The sequence below is a fragment of the Balaenoptera physalus genome (assembly GCF_965194825.1).
Source record: "Balaenoptera physalus genome assembly, chromosome: 14".
Taxonomy (NCBI): domain Eukaryota; kingdom Metazoa; phylum Chordata; class Mammalia; order Artiodactyla; family Balaenopteridae; genus Balaenoptera; species Balaenoptera physalus.
The window spans coordinates 41,992,576-42,014,608 of NC_138893.1; the positions used below are offsets into that span (position 1 = coordinate 41,992,576).

The 22,033-nt window shown below is 42.7% G+C and overlaps 1 protein-coding gene and 1 long non-coding RNA gene across 5 annotated transcripts in view; one reads left to right on the top strand and one right to left on the bottom strand.

The window, feature by feature from the left end:
• The window catches only part of RBM20 (RNA binding motif protein 20), a 204,783-nt gene extending 189,246 nt beyond the window's left edge, over positions 1-15,537 (bottom strand). For 3 of the 4 annotated variants that reach the window (XR_014253408.1, XM_082424894.1, XM_082424891.1), the window contains exon 1: positions 15,226-15,537. Coding sequence is in view for 2 of the 4 variants with exons in the window: in XM_082424894.1 (XP_082281020.1) it covers positions 15,226-15,383 (158 nt within the window). In the remaining 2 variants the exon portion in view is untranslated. The remainder of the gene's footprint in view (positions 1-15,225) is intronic. The other variant, XM_082424892.1, reaches the window with a different exon arrangement.
• Positions 15,538-15,733: 196 nt separating this feature from the next.
• On the top strand, positions 15,734-20,668 carry LOC309642855. The gene is made up of 3 exons (XR_014253409.1): positions 15,734-16,819; positions 16,955-19,176; positions 20,440-20,668. It is a non-coding gene; the product is annotated as an uncharacterized lncRNA (long non-coding RNA).
• Positions 20,669-22,033: the final 1,365 nt, after the last annotated feature.

Here is a 22,033-nt window from a genome sequence, read left to right on the forward strand (position 1 = left end):
CTTTAAAGGCACAATTAGACCCCTGACTGGAGATGGCTGAGTGACACAGAAAGCCAGGTTACGCTATGACAAACATGTATTCAGCATGTCCTTCCTACATTCCTGTCCCTGTGTCATGTCACTGACTGTTACACTCAACCCCACTTCCTGTAAGAAGCCCACACTCTCTCAGAAGCCCCGCACCTCGGCTCACGTGTGCCTTGAAGGTGGAGCCCAGACCAGAGCTTGGGCTTTTTGCTGCCTGAGTTTGTGGCTCCCACACACACCGCCACTTATCCCACCTCTCCAAACACAAAGGCAGACTAGTTGTGTCTCTCTAGCCCCTTCAGACTGGCAGCCCAAACAAAGCGTAAGTTGGAGAAAACCAAGCTTTGGTCTCACATCAATTCTCAGCCATGAGACCCTCCTGAGTGGATTTTCTCAGCACAAAGTCACTGAGATCAAAAGTTAGGTTGCAGGTAACTTGCTCCTTTTCTCAGGTGTTCAACAAACTATGTGCCAGGGACCCTGCCAGATGCTGAGGACACCAAGATGATCAACAGTGGCCCTGCCTGCAAGGACGTGGCAGGGTCTTTAGAGGAGATCAACAAGAGGTGAGCACGGGGTAAATGCTACAGTGGAGGCCGGGGGCATGAGAGGAAACAGGCACCCAACGCCCCCTTCCTGCCTGGGGCCAGGGAAATCTCCCTAGAAGAGGGGAGTCAGCAGAATCCATGAAGACAAAAGGAGTGTTCCAGTTGAGGACAGGGAAGGTGGTTTAGGTGGACGAAGCAGGAGGGCAGCCAAGACAGAACAGCAAGTCCAGACTGGAGAGCTAGTGCGGGCAGGGCCAGAAGGGGCTTCTCAGCATCTGAATCTCGAGCTACAGACAATGAGAAGGTACCGCAGGGCTTTAAGTAAGCAGATGACAAGGCGAAGGCTGTGCTGGTATGGAGAAAAGAACAGTCTGAGGACAGGCTCCATTGGAGGCAGGGGAGAAGCTGAGAGGCCTGAGGCCATGGCAGTGGGCAAGAAATGTGGGTAGGGAGTTCTGAAGGAAGGGGACAGCGCAAGTTGGAATGGGTCAGAGGGCCTGGCTCTGAGCCTGGGCTCTCCAGTCGCTGGCTTGAGGACCCTGAGCTACTAGTACTTATGTAATCCCTACCTACTTCACAGGGTTGCTGGAGGATTAACAGTGCCTTGTGAACCGTACAGCATGGCAGGAAAGCAGGGCTGTCCACTCACCCCCTGCACTGTTGCATCTGTAGACCCCTCGTCGCTAGGAGACTTAAAGTTACCCTCACAGGCACATATGTTTTCTCTGCTCACTTAACTTCTCTGACAGCTGAGTGGTCTTTGGTAAATCTGGTCTTCCTTCTGGACCTGGCTTCCTTTTCTACAAAACAAGATCATTGAATTAGAGGATCTCTAGGGTGCCTTTCAGCTTGAAGTTTTGTTTTCTTATTCATCTTGTATCCCAATTTCCAGGGTAATAATTATTTGTAAAATGAAAAATTATTGAAGGAAGAGTCACCAACAGAAGGAAAATAAACTAAGCTAATGAGTAACTGACACTGAAAACTTAGATGATAAAGTGTGTGTTCTTTAAAAGCCTTGAAGGCTCATATTAATAAGTTCCATTCAAAGACACAGTCATGGGACTTCCCTGGTGGCGCAGTGGATAAGAATCTGCCTGCCAATGCAGGGGACACGGGTTCGATTCCTGGTCCGGGAAGATCCCACATGCCATGGAGCAACTAAGCCCGGGCGCCGCAACTACTGAGCTTGTGCTCTGCAGCCCGCAAGCCACAACTACTGAGCCCGCGTGCCACATCTACTGAAGCCCGTGCGCCTAGAGCCCATGCTCTGCAACAAGAGAAGCCACTGCAATGAAGACCCTATGTAGCCAAAAATAAATAGAATTAAATCTTTAAAAAAAAAAAAAAAAAAAAAAGACACAGTCATAAAAATTCAAAGGTGTTTTCAACCAAAAGAATGATTCTTATGTATAACATCTGTGCTCCCAAAAGGTTAAATTATCATTGGCCTAGATGTTTACCCAAGAAAACTAAAAGACATGTCCACATTAAAACTTGCAAAGGAATATTCATATAGCTTTATTTGTAATAGCCAAAAAATTAGAAACATCCTAAATGTCCATCAACAGGTGAGTGGATAAATAATTTATGACATATTCGTAAAATAGAATACCACTCAGCAATAAAAAGGACCAAACTTTTGATATATGCAAAAGAACAGATGAACCTTAAAATCGTATGCCGAAAGAAAACCCACAGAATGGGAGAAAGTACTTGCAAATCATCTATCTGAAAAGGGTCTCATATCCAGAATTTATAAAGGACACACAATTTCACATCAAAAAGACAAACATCTCAATTTAAAAAGAGACAAAGGACTTGAATAGACATTTCTCTAAAGAAGATATAAATACAACAAGCACATGAAAAGATGCTCAACATCATTAGTCATTAGGGAAATGCAAATCAAAACCACCATGAGATACTACTTCATACCCACTAGGATGGCCATAATTTTTTTAAAAAACAGAAAATAACAAGTGTTGGCAAGGTTGTGGAGAAACTGGAACCCTCATTCACTGCTGGTGGGAATGTAAAATGGTGCAGCCACTTAGAAAACAGTTTGGAAGTTCCTCAATAAATTAAACACAGAATTACCATATGACTCAGCAACTCCACTTCAAGATACATACCCAAAAGTATTGGAAACAGATGTTCAAGCAAACACTTGCACACAGAATTCATAGCAGCATTACTCACAATAGTCAAAAGGTGGAAACAGCCCAAATCCATCAACTGATGGATGGAAAAACAAAACACTGTCTATCCATACAATGTAATTTTACTCAGCAATAAAAAGGAATGAAGTACTGATACATGTTACAACGTGGATGAACCTTGAAAACATTATGCTAAGTGAAAGAAAGCCTGATACAAAAGGCCACATATTGTATGATTCCATTTATATGAACTGTCTAGAATAGGCAAGTCCATAGAGACAGTAAAAAGCAGATTAGTGGTTGCCAAAGGCCTGGGAGAGGAGGGAATGGGGAATAACTGCTTAATGGGGACAGGGCTTCCCTTCGGGGTGATGCAAATGTTCTGGAACTAGATAGTAGTAGCTGTTAAACAACATTGTGAATGTACTTAAAACCACTAAATTACACTTTAAAATAGTTAAAATGGTTAATGTTACATGTATTTTATCACAGTTTTAAAAAATATTATTTCCCCAGAAATCATTATGCTGAGTGAAAGAGCCAGGCAACAAAAGGAGTGCATACTGTGATTTCATTTGTATGAAATTCTAGAAAATGCAAACTCATCTATAGTGCTAGAAAGCAGGTCACTAGTAGCTTGAGAGGAAGGGGCTTAAGGGAAAGAGAGAAAGATAAATTATAAAAGGCATGAAGAAACTCTTACTATCTTTATTGTTTGATTGATGCTTTAAACATGTACAGCTTAGGGTACTTCCATTATACCTCTGTAAAATTGAAAAAAAAAGACCAAAAAATGTTTTAAAAATTATCACTTGGGCTTCCCTGGTGGTGCAGTGGTTGAGAATCTGCCTGCCAATGCAGGGAACACGGGTTCGAGCCCCAGTCTGGGAAGATCCCACATGCCGCGGAGCGACTGGGCCCGTGAGCCACAATTACTGAGCCTGCACGTCTGGAGCCTGTGCTCCGCAACAAGAGAGGCCGCGATAGTGAGAGGCCCGTGCACCGCGATGAAGAGTGGCCCCCACTTGCCGCAACTGGAGAAAGCCCTCGCACAGCAACGAAGACCCAACACAAGCCATAAATAAATAAATAAATAAAATTTAAAAAAAAAATTATCACTGGATGTCTAAATTCTTAGACTTATTAAATTTCTAAATACACTGAGGAATTCACTGTTTAAAGGATCTTTGCTATAACCCCTTTCAAAGGTCAAAAGCAAACAGTCTTTCCCTGATCTATTGATTCTATTAAGTCTGCTTTTTACATTCAACGGTTTATTAAAGCAAAAGAACACCTGTAACAATGTCTGCTAAAACCGTTCAAGAGTATGTCTGGTGAAGACTAAGCGAGCTTGATGTGGCCATGTTTCAAGTCAGAAATTCCTTTTGCTATTAATAGGAGCCTAGGACACTTTAATCACTGCTGAATCCTGGTTTTCTGAATTAGTTCAAAAATGGTCTGGCAGAGGCTCACTTTGCAAATCAAACGATCATATGTTATTATTTTAGCACATGCTGAGTGGATTATTAGTGTTTATATACTCTCCGTAAGCATCAAATTCAGATCTTGCCTAACATGTATAACAAGCAGAATAAGACAGTGAATCAAATGCCAGAGTCAGATTTGCTCATGGAATTTAAATCGGGATGTGGATTTCAAAACCAAAAAGGAATACTTAAAGCTACAAGAAACGGAAAAAGGGGGTTTTTAATTGGACTGCTTAGTTTGTCTCAAATTAAATTCAGCAGTTCAAATTTATTTCAGCAGTTTTTTCCATAATATTTTCTTTGCAAATAATGGGTTTTCTATAAATTATTTTGAGGATGTAGATATTTACATAGAGATGACATGATCACCTGTATTATATAACATCCTCCCATCCCAGCCCCACCCCACCAGTTCTTTCATAAATACTATTTTTCTTACTTTGTTGAGTCCTTTTAAGTTTGTGACTTGATTTCTTCATCTGTAAAATGGGGAGAATAACAGCACTAGCCTCACAGGATTATTGTTGGATTAAATGATTAAATAGATTATACATATATAAAGTGCTTAGACTAGTAGCTGACACACAGGAATCACTCAATGAGTGTTAGTTGTTATTCATGTTATTATTACTATTCCCTTTTACAGATGAGAACACTGAGGCTCAGGGTTAGTGGTGGCAAAGCTGAATGTAGAACATACAGCATGCCTGCTCCTGATTCTTTTCATTACTCCACACCACTTTCCCCACCCATACATATTTTGTGCATGAAAATAAGAGTACCAATCTGGAAAAGGCAAAAATAGCTGTGTAATTTAAATCTGAAAAGCATGAACAAACTGGTAGTCACAGACCAGCTCCAGGACTCATCCAGTTTAGGTTCCAGGGCAAGTCATCAGTCATTTTTAAAATCGTCTTCACATAGTGATTTCGAAAAGGGGGATAAAAGGTTTCTGCAAAGAGTCAACAGAGCTTTGAAGATGCCCCCAAAATTGTGCGAGCTAGCAAAAATTACATACTGCCCATTCACTGCCTTCAGCATTAAAACAGATTTATATATTCACTTTGTATGGACATTAAAAAGTATGGCAGCCCGGGATAGAATGTCTGCTGGAGGGGTTAAATGGAAAGTGGCAGGCCCATCAATTAAGTTCCTATCAAGTCAAGACGAGAAAAAAACCAGAGGATCCAAATCATATCTACGGGCTGGTACAATGCAAACATATTTGCAAGGCTGTCTGATTTAACCTACATATCCAAACTAATCCATTCTAAAGTGATATGTAGTTATTGTTCCAGTTCCACATATTTCATTGAGGAGGTTTTTTTTTAAATATGGTCAAATTAAAAGATAATACCACTAGCTGAAAGTTTGTTGGGAAACAGGATATTCAGAGGGTCTCATGGTATCACTCCCAAAGACAACTTACTAATCACAAAGAGAAAAATGTCCCGTAGTGATAGAGAGATCTGGCGGTGACCACGTTAACCAAGGGATCAAACTTAGCGGAACACACATTACCCGTTGTATGTGGGTCCTTGCCAAAGTGCTTAACCTGAATCTGGTCATGAGGAAACAACAGACACATCCAGATCATGGTTCATTCTACAAGACAACTAGCATGGAATCTTTGGACACGAAGAGTAGAAAAGAGCAGGTAACACTTGCTACATTAAAAGAGACATCATAAACAAACAAATGCACTGTGAACTTGAACCAGGGGGGTTTAAAAATCGCTATATGAGACATTTTTCTGACAACTGGAAAAAGTTAAAAATCAAGTGTTTATCAGAAAACTCATTTAAGTAAGACTAATTTTCTTAGATATGATAACAGAATTATGGTGATGCAATTTACTTTCAAATGCTCAGGAGAAAAATATGTGATGCTCTGCTTCTGTTTGGAAGGATGGAACAGAGCATGAGACGCCCCAGAGAGACCCAGTCTACCCCCACGTGCAGAAAGACCTTTGGGGGAGATATGGGAGGAGATAACATACCCAAAGATGCTTTTCAAAATTCTCTTTCGGGGGCTGAGCAGACTAGAGCCGGCAGATAAAAGGTCAGTTTATGAATGTTCTCCATTTCTCTCTCTCCCACTTCCAGGCAGTAAAAAGGGCAAATAGCAGAAAACACCGTAGACGGAAATATGAGGATTCTTATCCCAGCCTGCCCATTACCTTGCTGTGTGACCTCAAACAATTCTTTTGACTTCTCCCATGCTCACTTGCCTTACCTAGAAAAACAGGAGGGCTGGGCTAAAGCAACTTTCAGATGCCTCCCAGGTCTAATATCTAAGATACTAATGGCTCATTCAGTCTTTAAAGACAATGTGCAATGCCAACGTGAAAAGTCTATTCCTATTTTTGTTTTTAAAAATTCTAAGTAGTGGGCTTCCCTGGTGGCGCAGTGGTTAAGAATCCGCCTGCCAATGCAGGGGACACGGGTTCGAGCCCTGGTCTGGGAAGACCCCACATGCCACAGAGCAACTAAGCCCATGCGCCACAACTACTGAGCCTGAGCTCTAGAGCCCACGAGCCACAACTACTGAGCCCGCAAGCCACAACTACTGAAGCCTGCGTGCCTAGAGTCCATGCTCTGCAACAAGAGAAGCTACCACAATGAGAAGCCTGCGCACCTCAACAAAGAGTAGCCCCCGCTCCCCGCAACTAGAGAAAGCCCCCGTGCAGCAACGAAGACCCAACGCAGCCAAAAAATTAAATTAATTAATTAATTAAAAAGAAAAAAAAATGGAAAAAAAAAAACACTATAATTACGCCACCTAGAGTTAGCACCACTGTTACTGTCTTTATATTTGTTCTTTAGATGCTTTTCCAGGCTTGCAGGCCCTGGCACAGGCTCATACAAGTTTTTTAAAAAACATGAGATCCCTGTATACATGCTGCTTCTAATTTTTTTTAGTTAACAATATTATATGGTTTATATTCCATATTAATAAATATAGAATAATGGCACCATTCTAATGGCTGAATGGTACATAATATTATACATGCACATGATTTATTTTCTCAGTGAGAAACATGTGGGTGGTTTCTAATTTTCTGCTCTTCTAGACAATGCTGCAATAAATATCTTATGTTCATCCTCATTATGTAAAGTCTCTAAATCAAGATTTAATCACACAACCCCTCTCCCTTTTCATACAGAAAGTAAAAAAATCTCTTTTCAAGTATCAAATAAAGGTTCTCCATAACTCCAGACTATCAGCAACCCTGCCAGCCCAGGAGGACGTAGGGGCCCGAGGAGACCCGGTCTTTAGAAGGCTCTGGAAACAATATTTGGTCTCTTCGATTCAAGGAGGCCACACGGAAACCTGAGGCCCAGCTTTTGGATAACCGTGATCTCTTTGCAAAGTGTTTTTTGGCTGTGAGCTCTGGGTGCAGCCCACGCTGTGGTAACTGAGCACACAGCATCGTTTACCAAGTCCTACTTGGGGCAGCTGGTAGGCTCTTAGAAACATCTGTCAGCCTATGCTTATGTTCTCTGCCTCTAAAAATAATAATGTCACCAAACACACTCCCACCTGCCTGTGTTTAATACAATCAAATTTAGACACGTGAAAATTACTGGATCTTTCTCCTGAATTGAGAACAGTACTCTTTTTGCAAACTCAACTATTCACTTTAAGATTCCAAAATAATTAACATTCCAAAATAATTGGTTTTATTTTTTAAAGTTTGTAATAATTAGAAAACAGTATGAAACGCCCTCCTTTTCACTGACATTAGTGTCTACTTTTCCGTCTTAAAATTATGTCACTGATCCAAATATACTTTGCAAGTGTTGCAGAAAGCTTTTAATTCTCTTTTTGTGGTTATTGTTGTTTCTGTGAGTGATCAATCTCACAAACATGTACCTATGCCCTTGATTAAAATGTAACTCATTCTCCATCAGATGTCTAGGAGGCGAGGGGAGGCATTCTACAGTGATAATCACTCAGCAATATTCCCGGGGAGTCACATAATTTTATTCTTGGAAGGAACTGACACTAATCATTTCCAATCCCTGGGGAAGCAGGATTAGGAAGGTTAATTGGCTTGTCCAGATCACCTCCTCCCAATCCAGGGTTTCCTTTTCCTCTCTGACCCTCTTTGTCAGAAACCCAAAAATTAATTTAAAACAAAGATGCTCATTTTACACTTGACAACACTGGGAAGATCCTACCTATCATTCTATTCAATAATGAATTCAAAATAAAGCAAAAGAAGTAACCGTGAAATGAATACATCTTTAAAATATATATTACCTTGTCTACTCTTTCAGCATCATGACACTGGAGGTCAGGTTTAAAGGCGGGTCCAATAAGAACCAAAAACATATCTGGAAGACAGTCTATAGACAAGCTGCACAACTGAAAAGCATTTAAGATGTTCAGACAGCTGTGAATGGAGGTTTCTAGGTTCGGACCAGAGTGGAAGTGGCAACTGAGAACTGGTGGGTCATTACTGTGATGGAGGGAAAGCAGGTGCAAACAAAGGGCAGTAGCAAATGGCCCTGGTGCATCCCTGAAGCAAATATCCACGTTAAAGAAGGGAAAAGTGGCGTGAAAACTATCTTCATGGGGTGAAAACCACCCCCAAACACAGGCACGACCCCGGGCCTTTTGTTTCTGAACACATGGAAAGATTTATTTGGCAAACTGAGCTACAAGTTATTAACACATCCTCATACAACTTGCTTAACAGCTCCCTTTTTGCTCATAAAGTACATTCACATCAATATGTACCATCCCCCTGACGGAGCTGCTGTCAGCAAGTTGGAAAAGTTGCCTTGTAAACCGTCAGGGGACTTATTTATCTTATAAAATCCAGCAGGAATTGTAGGAAAGGGGAGGATGAATTAACTTGGCTGTCACTTCTGCCACTGTAAAGACTTTATCCTATTAGATGGACATACGCATTAAATCCAAAATACCCCAAACTTGCTGTCCTGTAAATGTCGAAGACTGAAACCTTAGTTGGGTGGAATTTAAACAGTGACCACCTGCTGAGCCAGGCAAAATACCAGCCCACCGCCAATACCCCCTTGGTGGTGGCGGGAAACCAAATTCACATTCCTGATGGAAAAATGTGCCTTCTTAATTAAAGTCAGGATTTCCCAGTCTTCTCACTGGTGGGAACAAGAAATATGAGGCTTCCAGAACAACACACACATCACCAAGACCTAGCCAGGTTCATTAACCAGAAAGGGAATTGCCATGTGCTCCTTTCTACAAGCCACTAATTAGGGTCTTTTGCCCCGATTCTGGAATAAGGACCACTTTCCTCTCTGCAAAACTTTTCAACATGCTATTCTAAACCCAGCTACCAGTCACTCACACCAGCTGTGGATCCACAGCAACTTCCCCTGTTAAAATACACGAAATTGTATCAGCTAGACCATCCCAAACAAAATAATTACTGTGGCAGGAAACAAAAAATCAGATTAAGTGGGATTTTTGTGGCACAGGAGACCCCTTCAAGCTTTTGCCTAACAGGGGGACCAAGGAGGATGAAGGGAGGGGGAGCCCTACCTCTGAATTTGTCTTTTGAGTTTTAACTCCACTATCTCAAGCTTCTTCCATTCTTGCTTTCCAAGTTTAGTTCAGTCTGTTTTAAATTCTATCCCTTGGTTAGATCTCAGTTCCTAACATTTTGTAGACTCTTGTTTATCAAAGCTTTGAATTGAGCTATATTGGTTTGTTTACTTGAGGACTAGCTGTTGTGGGCGGGGAAGAAATATTAGTTTAGTTGGAGTCAAGAACCTACAGCCTCAAGAAAAATAAATCAGAGAGAGAGAGAAACTGGATGATGGGGGATCATTTCACTGTGAGTCAATCCTGGTGGGGTTTTTTTTTTTCCCCCTGGTGACTTACATGCATAGGCAAAGAGATCTTAACAGATCAAGAGTTCACATTCCAAATGACAGATATGGGCTTTTTAAATTATTAATTTGATAAACGGCTAAACCGGTAACAAAAGAATAAATGGATAGAAGAATAAAATGGGTAACAAAATTTGACTTCTTTTTTTCCTCCTGCAGCACTGGCATTAGAACAGCTCTTTGTACACCATATGTATAGTCATTTACTGTGACTAATGGGAATAATGTACTACATTTCATAATACTGATCTCTTTGGCAATTTGAGGAAAACTCATAACTGGATGGCTACACGTACTATCTAAAAATACTTATCACAACAACCCCTCAAGCACAATTTCTTAAAAAAAAAAAAACAAAAAACCCTTAATAGGCTTTCTAATGAAGCAAAGAAACTTTTCAGAATGCTAAGAAAAGAACCCACCCTCTCTCCTTCGCCGTTTTGGGTAAATGCTTAATCTTCTCAGATTTTTCTCCTGCTGAATGCTTGTCTTACGTGCAGTTTAAGACGGTGTTTAAAATTTTCAAAATTCCTTCTAAAAGTGTATCCTTGTTTCCCCTAAAAACGGACTCAAACTAATGTTAGAAAGTGGCACTGATGTTAGAAATTCCATCCTTTTTCCAGAAAAGGACCAACTATGAGTTGAGATAATGTCCCTTTTTGGCAAATTCTTATTTCCTCTCCGATTCTGGATGTAACTGTCAGCATGGCCATCACAGTGGGTGGACATCACACACAACTTGCCTGTGTATCGCTCTCTAAGAGTTACATGGAGATCCTTCCAAATGCAAAATGTCTGTAGAATTATCTGCGATCAGAGTGACTACTTGTAACATTTTCGAGACTGACTTAAGGAGCACTTTGCTCTGAAAACACAGTTGGCCGGTGTCCTAACGCGATGCAGAAGACTATAAACTTCAGCAATCGAAGCTGGATTTATATCTTCGTAAGTCACAAACACATGCAGGTGATGCTAACTATCAAATGCTAAACCAAAACTTCTTCTATTTTCATAATTGATTTTTTATTCATTTCATACCAAAATAATCTGGAAAGGAAAAAATAAGTCATCTATATGCAAATTAAATATGCAACCCGATATCAAGCATTAGCCAGGAGTATTTCACTGCAAATCAAATAATTTAGTAAAATCACCTGTGTGCTCACCTCATAGGTGTGTGTGCTTGTTTGGTTAATTTTCACCATGATTAGTACCACACTTTCTAACTGCATCTGACAAATGAATTCAACACAGCACACAGAACTAATGGCTCTGTTTTCATTCTGAAGAGAGTTTTAAAACTTACAACCTAAAATTGTAATTTCTGATGTTCATCATGGTTAATAAATAACTTGTTATAAATCAAGAATTAGGTTGGATTAAAATTAAAATATAAAATACTTTTGGAAATAAAATATTGTGAATATTTGAGGAGATAAATCCTTGTAAAATGTTCACCAACAACATCAATGTCTTACTTCTGCTTATATGAAGATATTTTTTTAAGCTTTCAAGTTATTCTCATTTCCTAAACTCATCCCAAATCTCTTCTTAAGGTGTTATTTATATTAGTTGTTGCCCAAATGGCTTACATAATGCTTCACATTTTATCCAATAATGTCTCCACACTGACCATCTTAGAGAATGCACGTTTAAAACAAAGATCTTACAAGATATTAGTTATATGTGTCTAACATGGCTGATAATCTTCATAGGTAATGCGAATATTGGCCTGGAGTCAGAGGTTAACAAGAGCAGAGTGGTCATGGACCATGCTTGACTGAAGCTAACAATGCAACAATGAGAAAACTAAATATACCTGAACAGGCCAAAGGAACTCCACAGTAGTTAACTTTTGGCACGATCTTCGTAAATACCGAGACTGGATTCCATAAGACAAACATCAAAGTCAGTCACATTATTCACTGTCACACCTCATTCTCTTAAGACCAAATATAACATAGGTGAATAGGATTCTGTTTTTATTATGATTATGACTATTATGATCATGACTTTACCCAAAATGAAAACCGTGATTAATGAAGATCAGTAAATAGAGACATTAAGCAGTGAAAAAGGGACTTCCCTGGTGGCACAGTGGTTAAGAATCCTCCTGCCGATGCAGGGGACACGGGTTCGAGCCCTGGTCTGGGAAGATCCCACATGCCGCGGAGCAACTAAGCCCATACACCACAACTACTGAGCCTGAGCTCTAGAGCCCACGAGCCACAACTACTGAGCCCACGTGCCACAACTACTGAAGCCTGTGGGCCTAGAGCCCGTGCTCCACAACAAGAGAAGCCACCGCAATGAGAAGCCCACGCACCGTAACGAAGAGTAGTCCCCAGTCACCACAACTAGAGAAAGCCACACGCAGCAACAAAGACCCAATGCAGCCAAAAATAATTAATTAATTAATTAATTTAAAAAACACAAAACTTCTCCTGTTATGAATTACATAATAACCTTACTCAAATAACTAGAAAAAGTGCAGGTTCCCCAATACAATGTATTTAACATGCCATCCACTAGAGGAGAATTTCACCCAAAGCTCTAGCTCACACAATTCTCAAATCAACAGGAGGACAACTCATTTCGCGGCTGAGGGCAATCTCCCCGCTACATTTCTCAAAGATGGCTGATACAAACAGCACCTCATAACTACATAAAATGGTTGCTCAGATTAAATTATGCAAACGCAGTTTCAAAATAACCTGCTCAAGTTTCAGCCCATTAAAGATGGACCTGCAAGGCGTTTGCCATGTTATGTCTGCTTCCAATGGAATTTCAGTGGTTACTGAGCGGAGTGCAAACCCCAAATCATCCTTATAAATAAAGACTTTGAAACATAAGTGCAAGGATACGGGGAGGGGGAAGGGTAAACTGGTACAAAGTGAGAAAGTGGCACTGACATATATACACTACCAAACGTAAAATAGATAGCTAGTGAGAAACAGCCGCATAGCACAGGGAGATCAGCTCGGTGCTTTGTGTCCACCTAAAAGGGTGGGATAGGGAGGGTGGGAGGGAGACACAAGAGGGAGGGGATATGGGGATACAAGTATATGTATAGCTGATTCACTTTGTTATACAGCAGAAACTAACACAACAATGTAAAGCAATTATACTCCAATAAAGATGTTAAAAAAAAAAAGAAAGAAAGAAACATAAGCGCACAAACATCAAATCCCATGAGCACATTCACCAGCCTTGGACCTGGTGCCTGAACACTGATCTGTCACCAATGCAAAACAAGGCAGAGCCATCAGGCACCTCTTTGAGGTCTCCATCCTGGACTGCTAGCCGAAGGGGCCATCTTTGAAGAGCTCAGGCTTATCTACTAAAGTAAAATATTCCAGGAGTGGAATTTTCAAAATGGGGGTGAATTTACAGGGTAAATTATTTATTACATGAGGTAACTGAAATACACTTGAAATGATTCATCTCCCACAAAAACGGCCTGTATTTTCAACCTGGCAACATTTCAAAATCAGTCACCCTTCTACAAAGATTTTTCTATGAACATAAAATTCTTAGTTTTTTCCTAATTAAAAGTAAATGATAAGAAAATGCAGGGTGACTACAATACCAAAGCAAACTCAATGTGCACCTTAACTTCAAGCCACAAGACACTGGCCAGTAAGAAGCACATGAGATGTTTCCCAGTTAATAATCAGTCAATTAGGTTTCTTTTTTCTCTTTTACTAAATAAACCTTAGGTTTTAAACATTTTTTTTTCTGTTAGTTTATATTTATGTTAAGGACTAAAGACAAATTTTAAGCAATGATGTACTTAAACTGTCCATCATATTTAGTAAATCTTAGCTGAAATTTGCAAAACAAAGGGAACAGAATAACAATATAAAATATTTTCAGTTTCAAATAGTTAGCTACTTGTAAGTAGTTGAAAGTTATATAAAATCAAACTAAAGCAAAAAGTTGTCATAAGTGGAGCTTTTAATATTCTACCAGTCAAAAAAAAGGGAACCATTTTGTTCTGAAATACGATACCAGCGTTCTTTGATGTCAAACTTAAATTTTCACTATTCTATTACATAAGTCAGTCTTAAAAACAATATTTACTTCCATTTATGCCCCATCACTGGTTATTTCTCTTACATTTTAATAAGTTTATGTAACTCAAAGCAGTGCCGAAAAACCCCTGCTCGGTTCCATAGGACTGATTTTGCTGTGCTTGTATTTCTTTAATTTTCTCCAGTTTCGCCCAAACACTCATCATTCAGACTTTCCAACACTAATTACACTAGTTTTGAGGACTTCATTACAAGCTGAGGGAAACTTTTCGGAGAATAAAGATCCTTCAAACAAACCAACATTCTAGGCCTTAAACTGTCAAACAAAATCTCGAAAGAATGAACGAAGCCTCACCGTTTTACTTTTATGTCTCCCAAATGGGCTGAAAGAGCTTCTCAGAGCCTACTGACCACCCCCAAACTACTCGACGCATTGGGACGGCCGGCCCGGAAAACTCGCGACCCACGTCGCACAGTTTCAACCAAATCACAAGATGGTAACGTTAATGGAAAACGGTTCCGCGGTTAAAAACTCTTCGCAAGGGCCTTCTTGGAAAGTGTAAACACTTCTTGCAGGACAAAGCAAAAATACGTTGTCTACAAACCCTCACCACCCTTTTCACCCAACATCACTGTTTGACTTCATGGGCACCATTAACGGTGGTTTCTTCGGGCGGCGTTTTACTCACACGCCCTCCAGCACGCGCGCGCAGACACTCACGCACGGCTCTCCATACGTTCCAGCGGCCTCTTGGGACTAGAAAGATGAAATATAGTCCCTGGGCCATTTCCCCCCAGTTTGAGTTAATTTAGTTCAAAATACCCGGTAACGTCCCCGAAGAGAAGAGACAGGGGATGAGGAAGAACAAAATTATTTTCCCCAAATAGCTTGGCTTCCCTCTCCCCAGACTCACAAACAGCCAGAATGACACCGACCCTGCCGAGAGGGCGGGCAAGAAAACTTCAAACGCAAGGCGGCCGAGCGAAGTTTAGCAGGAACGGGAGAGAGGAAGCCACAAAAGGGGGCGCCCGGGGCATGTCCCCCAAACGCACCCGGGTCCCCGCTCCCCCTTTCCTCCTCTTACTTTTGGATGATCTGGGGTAGGCCGGCTTGGGGCGGAGGCGGTGGCGGCGGCTGCATCCCTCTCGGGCCTGGGGGCGCCGGGGGCGCCGGGGCACCGGGCACGCTGCGGGCATCTCTGTCCGGTTGCTCGGGGCCGCTGGGTTCGGCGTCCTGGCTCATGGCTGCGGCCAGCACCTTGCGAAACGAGACCGTCCCGGGCTCGCGGCGGGAGAGCGCGCGCGAGGGGCGGCCCCGGGGCGCGGGCGCTCACTGGCCGGGGTCCCCGTGCCCAGTCCCCTTGTCCTTCCCGGTGGCGCGGGGAGGAGACGCGAGGGGCGGGGAGGAGGCAGTCCCGGCGGCGCCACCTCCTCCTCCTCCTCCCGCCGGTCCCGCTCGCCCGGCCGGGCCAAACAGAGGTAGGGGCCAGGGGGCGTCTCCCAGCCAGCAGGAACCCCTGGGCGCCCGGGTGGTCGGGGGAGCTCTGCCCGCCGCTCCTGGGTGCGGCGTTCGCCGTCCGCCACCGCGCGCCCTCTGGGTCCCCGGTCCGGCACCCCGCAGCTCAGCGCAACCGCGTGAGGCGGCGAGACGCACGCCAGTCCGCCGCCGGACGCCGAGTTCTCGCCTCTCCCGCTAGCCGGGCGGCCTCCGGGCTATCCCCGGGGACCGCGCGCGCGAGTTGGCGCGCTCCTGACAAGCGGGGCGGACCCAACGCGCCCCGGGCGTCTGCGCTCTTCGCCAGCGCAAAGTGCGCGGGGCTTGGCACCTTCCCGCGACTGGAGCCGGGCCAGCGCCACTGGTGGCTGAGGGGCCCGACCCCGCGGGGGAAAAGCCCGGAATTCCCGCCTGTCGGTGGGACTGGTAACCCCAGGTCTTAGATGACCGGACCCGAGGGCTCTCCAAACTGGCCATTCCAGCTGCTGATTTCAGGGGTCCCCAGAAGCAGCGGGCGAGGCCGCCGTGATTTCTCTTCATTTATTTCCTCACTTCTCTAAAGGACCTGCCACGATCCCGCGAGCGCAAAGACAAAACCACGTATATGTTTTATTCTTGTTATTTATTGCCCAGATCTCAGTAGGAATGTAAAGGCTGGAAAGGAGTTCGGTGACATCGCACCCCCAAGATCACCGCCTCTGAAGCTCTGTTGGTTGCTGGGAAGCCAGTGTGCGCCAGTTCACCTGCACACACCGGTTCACAGTTGTGGACGCAGGCATCCTGCGCTGAGGAGTCACCCCGCAAAGTGGTAGCACGGGTAGAGGTCTGGGGAGGCACCTGGTGCCGCAGAAACATCTAGAAGCTGGGCAAAGACCTCGGAGAGTGGTTACCCTGGAGATCCTTACCCTCCGTCGGGCACACGGCTTTTTAAATCCTGACACGGGCAGCACCGAAAAGCGTCCCTTGGGTGCGTTGGAAGCCAGAGCGCACGTCAGGGTGCCCCACGGCCTGGAAAGAAGTTTGCTGAAGGTCTCAAGCCAACCCATGCTCCTCCCGCAGCCACGTGAAGGAAAATTCTGGAGATGGGTTCTCTGGGACTGGCAACTAATTGAATTCCCTGAAAGATGCTTTCTTCTCTCCCTAGACTGTGAGTTTCTGTCAACTTCCCTGCCAGTTTCAGGAAGGTAAGCCTCCCTTGATTGCTGTCATCCTACTTAGATCTTTGCCGCTCCCTCCCTCTCTCTCTCCTGTACATAAAATGCCCTGTCCACTCTCACCCTTCCTTCTTCTCTCTCTCTCTCTCCCTCCTTCACCTACAGATAAAATGGTACATCAGTTCCTTGTATTCATAAAAGTAATCACAATTGCAAAATTGAATCTCACCAGAAAACCCAGGTAAAGAGGTACTGATTGTTTATTCATTTCACAAATGAGGCAAGTCAGGGTGATTTTTCCAACTATATATGGCTAGTAAGAGGCCGTCCCAAAAAGAGTCTTCTCCGGCTCTGGGAGTGGTTAGTTCATCATCTTTAGTTTCTATCACTGAAGTCCTGACTATGGTTTCCATAAAACTTCACCTTCCACTGCTCCCCTACCTCCTTGGTTGAGGGAGATTATCTGAAATTAACATTGCAACTGTCCCAGAAACTAAAACTTTCCATATGCTTGCATTAAAATATCACTCTGAGAATCCCCCAAAACCTTTGTGAAAAAAGCTTTGTAGTCAAAAAAAGACAGATCAGCAGTTTTTACTAGAGAGATTGAGTGACTCAGTCTCTCTGAGTGTCAGTTACCAAATATGTAAACTGGCAGGGATGAGACCCGGACTTGCACAGTGTTAGGATTAGAGATAATGTATCTTGCACATTTGGTGCAAGAGGTATTCAACCTGGCAGGTCTCACAAACATGATTCCTTATATTCCAAACTTGTAGCCAAATAGAACAACAGATCGCAAACTCCAGGAAGCTGAATGCCGGAAGTCACAATATTAATATAACTTAATCCATTCTCATAACATTTTTACTGGCATAAAAAACAAAGGAAGAAAGGAAGGAAAGAAGGGAGGGAGGAAGGAAAAAAAAAGAAGGAAGGGAGGGAGGGAAGGAAATTCGTATTATACGAATGCACCTCTCTACATCTCAAAAATGATGTATTAGTTTTGTGACAAAATAATAACAGTGGGTAAATCTTGGTTATTCATTAGACTTTTCTTTCATCCTTTCTGTAAATTGAAATTTTCAAAAAAAAAAAGGAAAAAAATAATAATTCACAAGGTGTTTTTAAGAATCCCCATTTCCATGAGTATAGCTTAATGTTTGCAGTTTATGTATTATGTAAGAACTGAAATTTGAATTGAAGCAGATGTGAAGGGTGAGGGAAACACTGCAGCAAAAACCTAAAGCTAGTTCTTGTCCTATCTCAGATCCCCTCAAAATGTTGTCCAGGATAATAATGAACAAGACTTTCCATTTTGCAAGTCAAACATTAAATGTGTTAAGCAATTCCAATGAAAAATATTTATTAACTTAATGTCGTTTCACTCCTTTCCAGGAAAAATGAGAAAGACCCCTGGCTGGGGTTGCAGCCATGTAAGAATCTTTAGCAGTCTTGCTTTTGTGGGTCTGCCCTGTGTCATCACCACCCCCATCACACTAGGATGTGCTTTACAGTTACTGAAGTGAGGGAAAGGCTGGGGGGAGGGGAGAGGTCACCTGACTTGACAAATGGGGAGGGGAAGGCTGGTAACATCTCTGTTCCACTCTGCAGAAGCATTCTGTCCCTGCTGACATACCAGTAAACTGTGATCAGGAAGTGAGGCTTTTGCTGTCTATGAATATATTGAACATTTCACAGGAGTCAGCTGCTAAATGCTTTCATAGATTATTACTTACTTCATACTCACAATAATCCCATGATGTAGCTACTGTTACCTTGTTTTAGAATTCAGGAAACTGAGACTAGAGGGCTGTAAGAACTTGCCCCAGGTCACCTGGCTTTTAAGAGGCAGAAGCAGGACTGCAGTTAGGTCAGTCTGATCCCAAACCTCTCCCACTGCCTTAGTGGCACACCTAGACCTAAGATGCCACCTGTCTTCTTTTGCTGTGATGCTGCCTGCATCTTCCAGTGAATGTAAAATGCCCCCTGCATTGTGATTCAACTCTGCCACTCATATTTATCTGAATCAGTAAATTAATAGGCTGGATCCAAATTGACATCTTATAAACAAGAAAATTTAAAGAAATTAAGCAGCCTAGCAGTGGGTAGTAGAAAGGAGCAGGAAATAGAAACCAGGTCTCTGTCACTCTCAAACTTGCCAGGGACTCTGGCATTCTGGTTTGTTTTGTAATGTTAATAAATGTTTACTGGGTTCCAGACAGTGGTTCTAGGAGCTTTCTTATGCCTTATTTCATTTAAAATCACCAGTTTGCAGACAGAGAAGCTTGATGAACCTGTCCGAGGTCACAGGGATAATAAATAGTGGAGCTGAAGAAGTTCAGACCCTGGTCTGACTCCCTGCAACTACCTGCCCTCTGTTCAAGGTGATTGTGAGCATTCATCTCTGCAGATGGAATCACTTAATATGTCCTGCTATTCCATATATGTATATTACTACTATTTTTTTAATGACAATTTACTTAGTAGATTATAAAGTTTGATAATAATCAGAACTGGTGAAAATGCAGGACACAAACATTCTCATATACTGTGGGTGAAATTATCAGTTGCTGCAACCTCTTTGGAAGTGAGTTGGCACTGTCTATTACAGTTACAACAAAGGAAACTGACTCAGTAGTTACCCTTCTAGGAATTTATCCTATAGGTTTATTTGTAGCAACAACCAAAGTTCCATGTTCAAGGAAGTTTATTGTGGCATTGTTCATAATAGCAAAAACCAGAAACAACCAGAATGCTAAGCAAAGGGACTGGTTACATAAAGGATTGTCCCTACATGGAAGGGATTACAATGTAGCCCTCAAAAAGAAGGGGGCAGGTCTGTATGCACTGCTAGGAAGAAATTGCCAAGACCTGTTACTAAGGAGAAAATACAAGTTCCTCAGCAGTATTGCAGTATGATTAAATTTGTATAAAACCAAAGAGTATAAAACATTCCAGGAAAATTATACAAGTAATTAATTATTAACAGTAATTACCTCTGGAAATTGGGATGGGGCAGGAACCTTTTTCTTTTATGACCTTTTATATCGTTTTTATTTGAAATAAAATTTTATCGAAGTACAAAATATATAGTGTTTGAAATTTTTTTACTATAAACGTGTGGTTTTTTTTTATTAACTAACAACAAAACAATTCTTTCTTTCTTCAACTAGTAATTCTTAATAACACTTAGCACATGAATAGGATTTTATTTTTAAGGTAAAACTTCGTCTGGAAGAATGACTGGACAATGTATTGTCCAGAGTAGCCTTTTGTTATCCTAACAACCCCAGTAGAGACAATTGAATAATTAACTCATTAAGTTGCCATCAGTCACGTTGATACAGTTACAATCTACTAGTTTGATAATTGTGGATAAATATTAAGCAACCTATCAACATTAGCCATAACATATTAACAGTTATCTGGGTATTAATAACAACAGTTATCATTTCTTGAGTATTACTCTATGCCAGACTGTCCTGAGCACATAATATTTCTCATTTAATCCTCACAATTACCTTATTAGGTGGCTGTGTTTATGCCCATTTTAAGGATAAGAAAACTAAGGCCCAAAGAAGTTAAGCCACTCAACAGCTACTAAGTGGAGGAACTGCAAATCTAACCCCAGTCTCTATTCCTCCTAGGATAGAGCTTTTAACTGCTCCACATAGTGGCATGATGTTTCTTGGTATAATGGGGCTTCTGAGACCAGACGTTCCTCTGCTAAATGCTGGCTGGTTTGACGCGCTCTGCTGTCTCCAGTACTTCATCATTTGGTTTCCTATCTCTCCACAAGACCTGCCTTCTCTTTTCTATCCCCCCTGAGGTGAGCTTTACCTGTTTGCTGGCTTCTCTCTCAGAGCTACACCCTAATCTTTTACTTAAACTCCATGGAATCCCTGCAGATGTCTCAAAACAATCATAAAATAAAATCCTGTGCTAGCTTCACAAAGGATTGCCTCTCTGAAAACGCAGGAGAGGCAGCGGCTGAAGGATGCTGTTTAAAAATAATACGGTTACTCATGGTTCTGGATGTACATTTGAATTTGAAGGAGACAGTCAGGGAACTTTAGCTGAGGAAAAGTGAGGACATGACCCAAGAGGTTCTTTTCTGCCTAACAACTCACGGAGAGCATCACTCATTGGCTGTAGGGACAGGCTTAGCTTCCATCTCTCTGGTGGTGGATTTATCAGCCAGGCCCCTTGCCCTCTGATGAGCCGCACAGGTATTGTACTATAATCAAAGTAACAGTTGGCTGGGAGTCAGAAAATCTGGGTTCTGGACCACTAGGTGTATCCAGTGTTCCTGAACAGAAAAGCAGTCATCTCAAACGAGGAGTGACATCAACATCTTTGCCTTCCCTAAAAGCATCACTGCCCCAAGCCTAGGTAGCTTGACCTCTGTCTTTCCACTGCTTGCTCAGTACCTGGCCATGAACCAACAGTGGACTGAGTTAGAATCCTAGGCGCTCAGAGCCGGGTAGGGCAGGGTTACCTGCATCTGGCTTCCAGGAAAAGAAGAATTTTGAGCTGTGCTTTGAAGGATCCAGAGAATGGCTTTTTCTCTTTTGCTATTACCAAGAGAAAGCAAAGCAGCAGCGTACAATAAGGGGTGTTATAAAACAAGTTGCAGCTGAATTTTCTTGGAGGGGGGATGGGAAGTGATGGAGGTATGAAATGAATGTGGGAGAAATGTTAGCTGGTGGCTAGTTGCATGATTTAACTTCCATGGGGCCCCGCACCCCCTGTGGAGACCCAGCTTCTACACTGCAAGCTTAATCCCTGGGGAATGTCACTGTCGTACAGAGGCTGGTAGTGTGACTCGGGCCAGAGCCAAGCAAAACAGCACTTCTCAGAGGCAGGGGATTCCTTTATCCAGCCCCTCCCCACAGGTGCCTCCTCCGTCTTCCCTTATCACCAGGGCTGTCTGTCTGTCAGGCCAGTTGGTCAGCAGGGAATAAACATCTCAGGCTGTTTGCCCACTGGCTCGGGGATCAGGTGACCATTATGGAAGGCAACACCGGAGGCCTTTGCATGCCAGCGTGATGCCAGGAACAGTGAGAACCTGTGATATGCTGACCTCACTGAGTGGGCACCCATGCAGCTGGCCTGGAGTGGGGAGACTGGTGCTACTCCCTGATGTGGCACCTATGGTCATCCCAGGGTCACCCGAAGCAGGACGCCCTGCCCAGCCACCTCTCAGCATAGACTCTGGAGTCAGAATAGCTGGATTAGAAA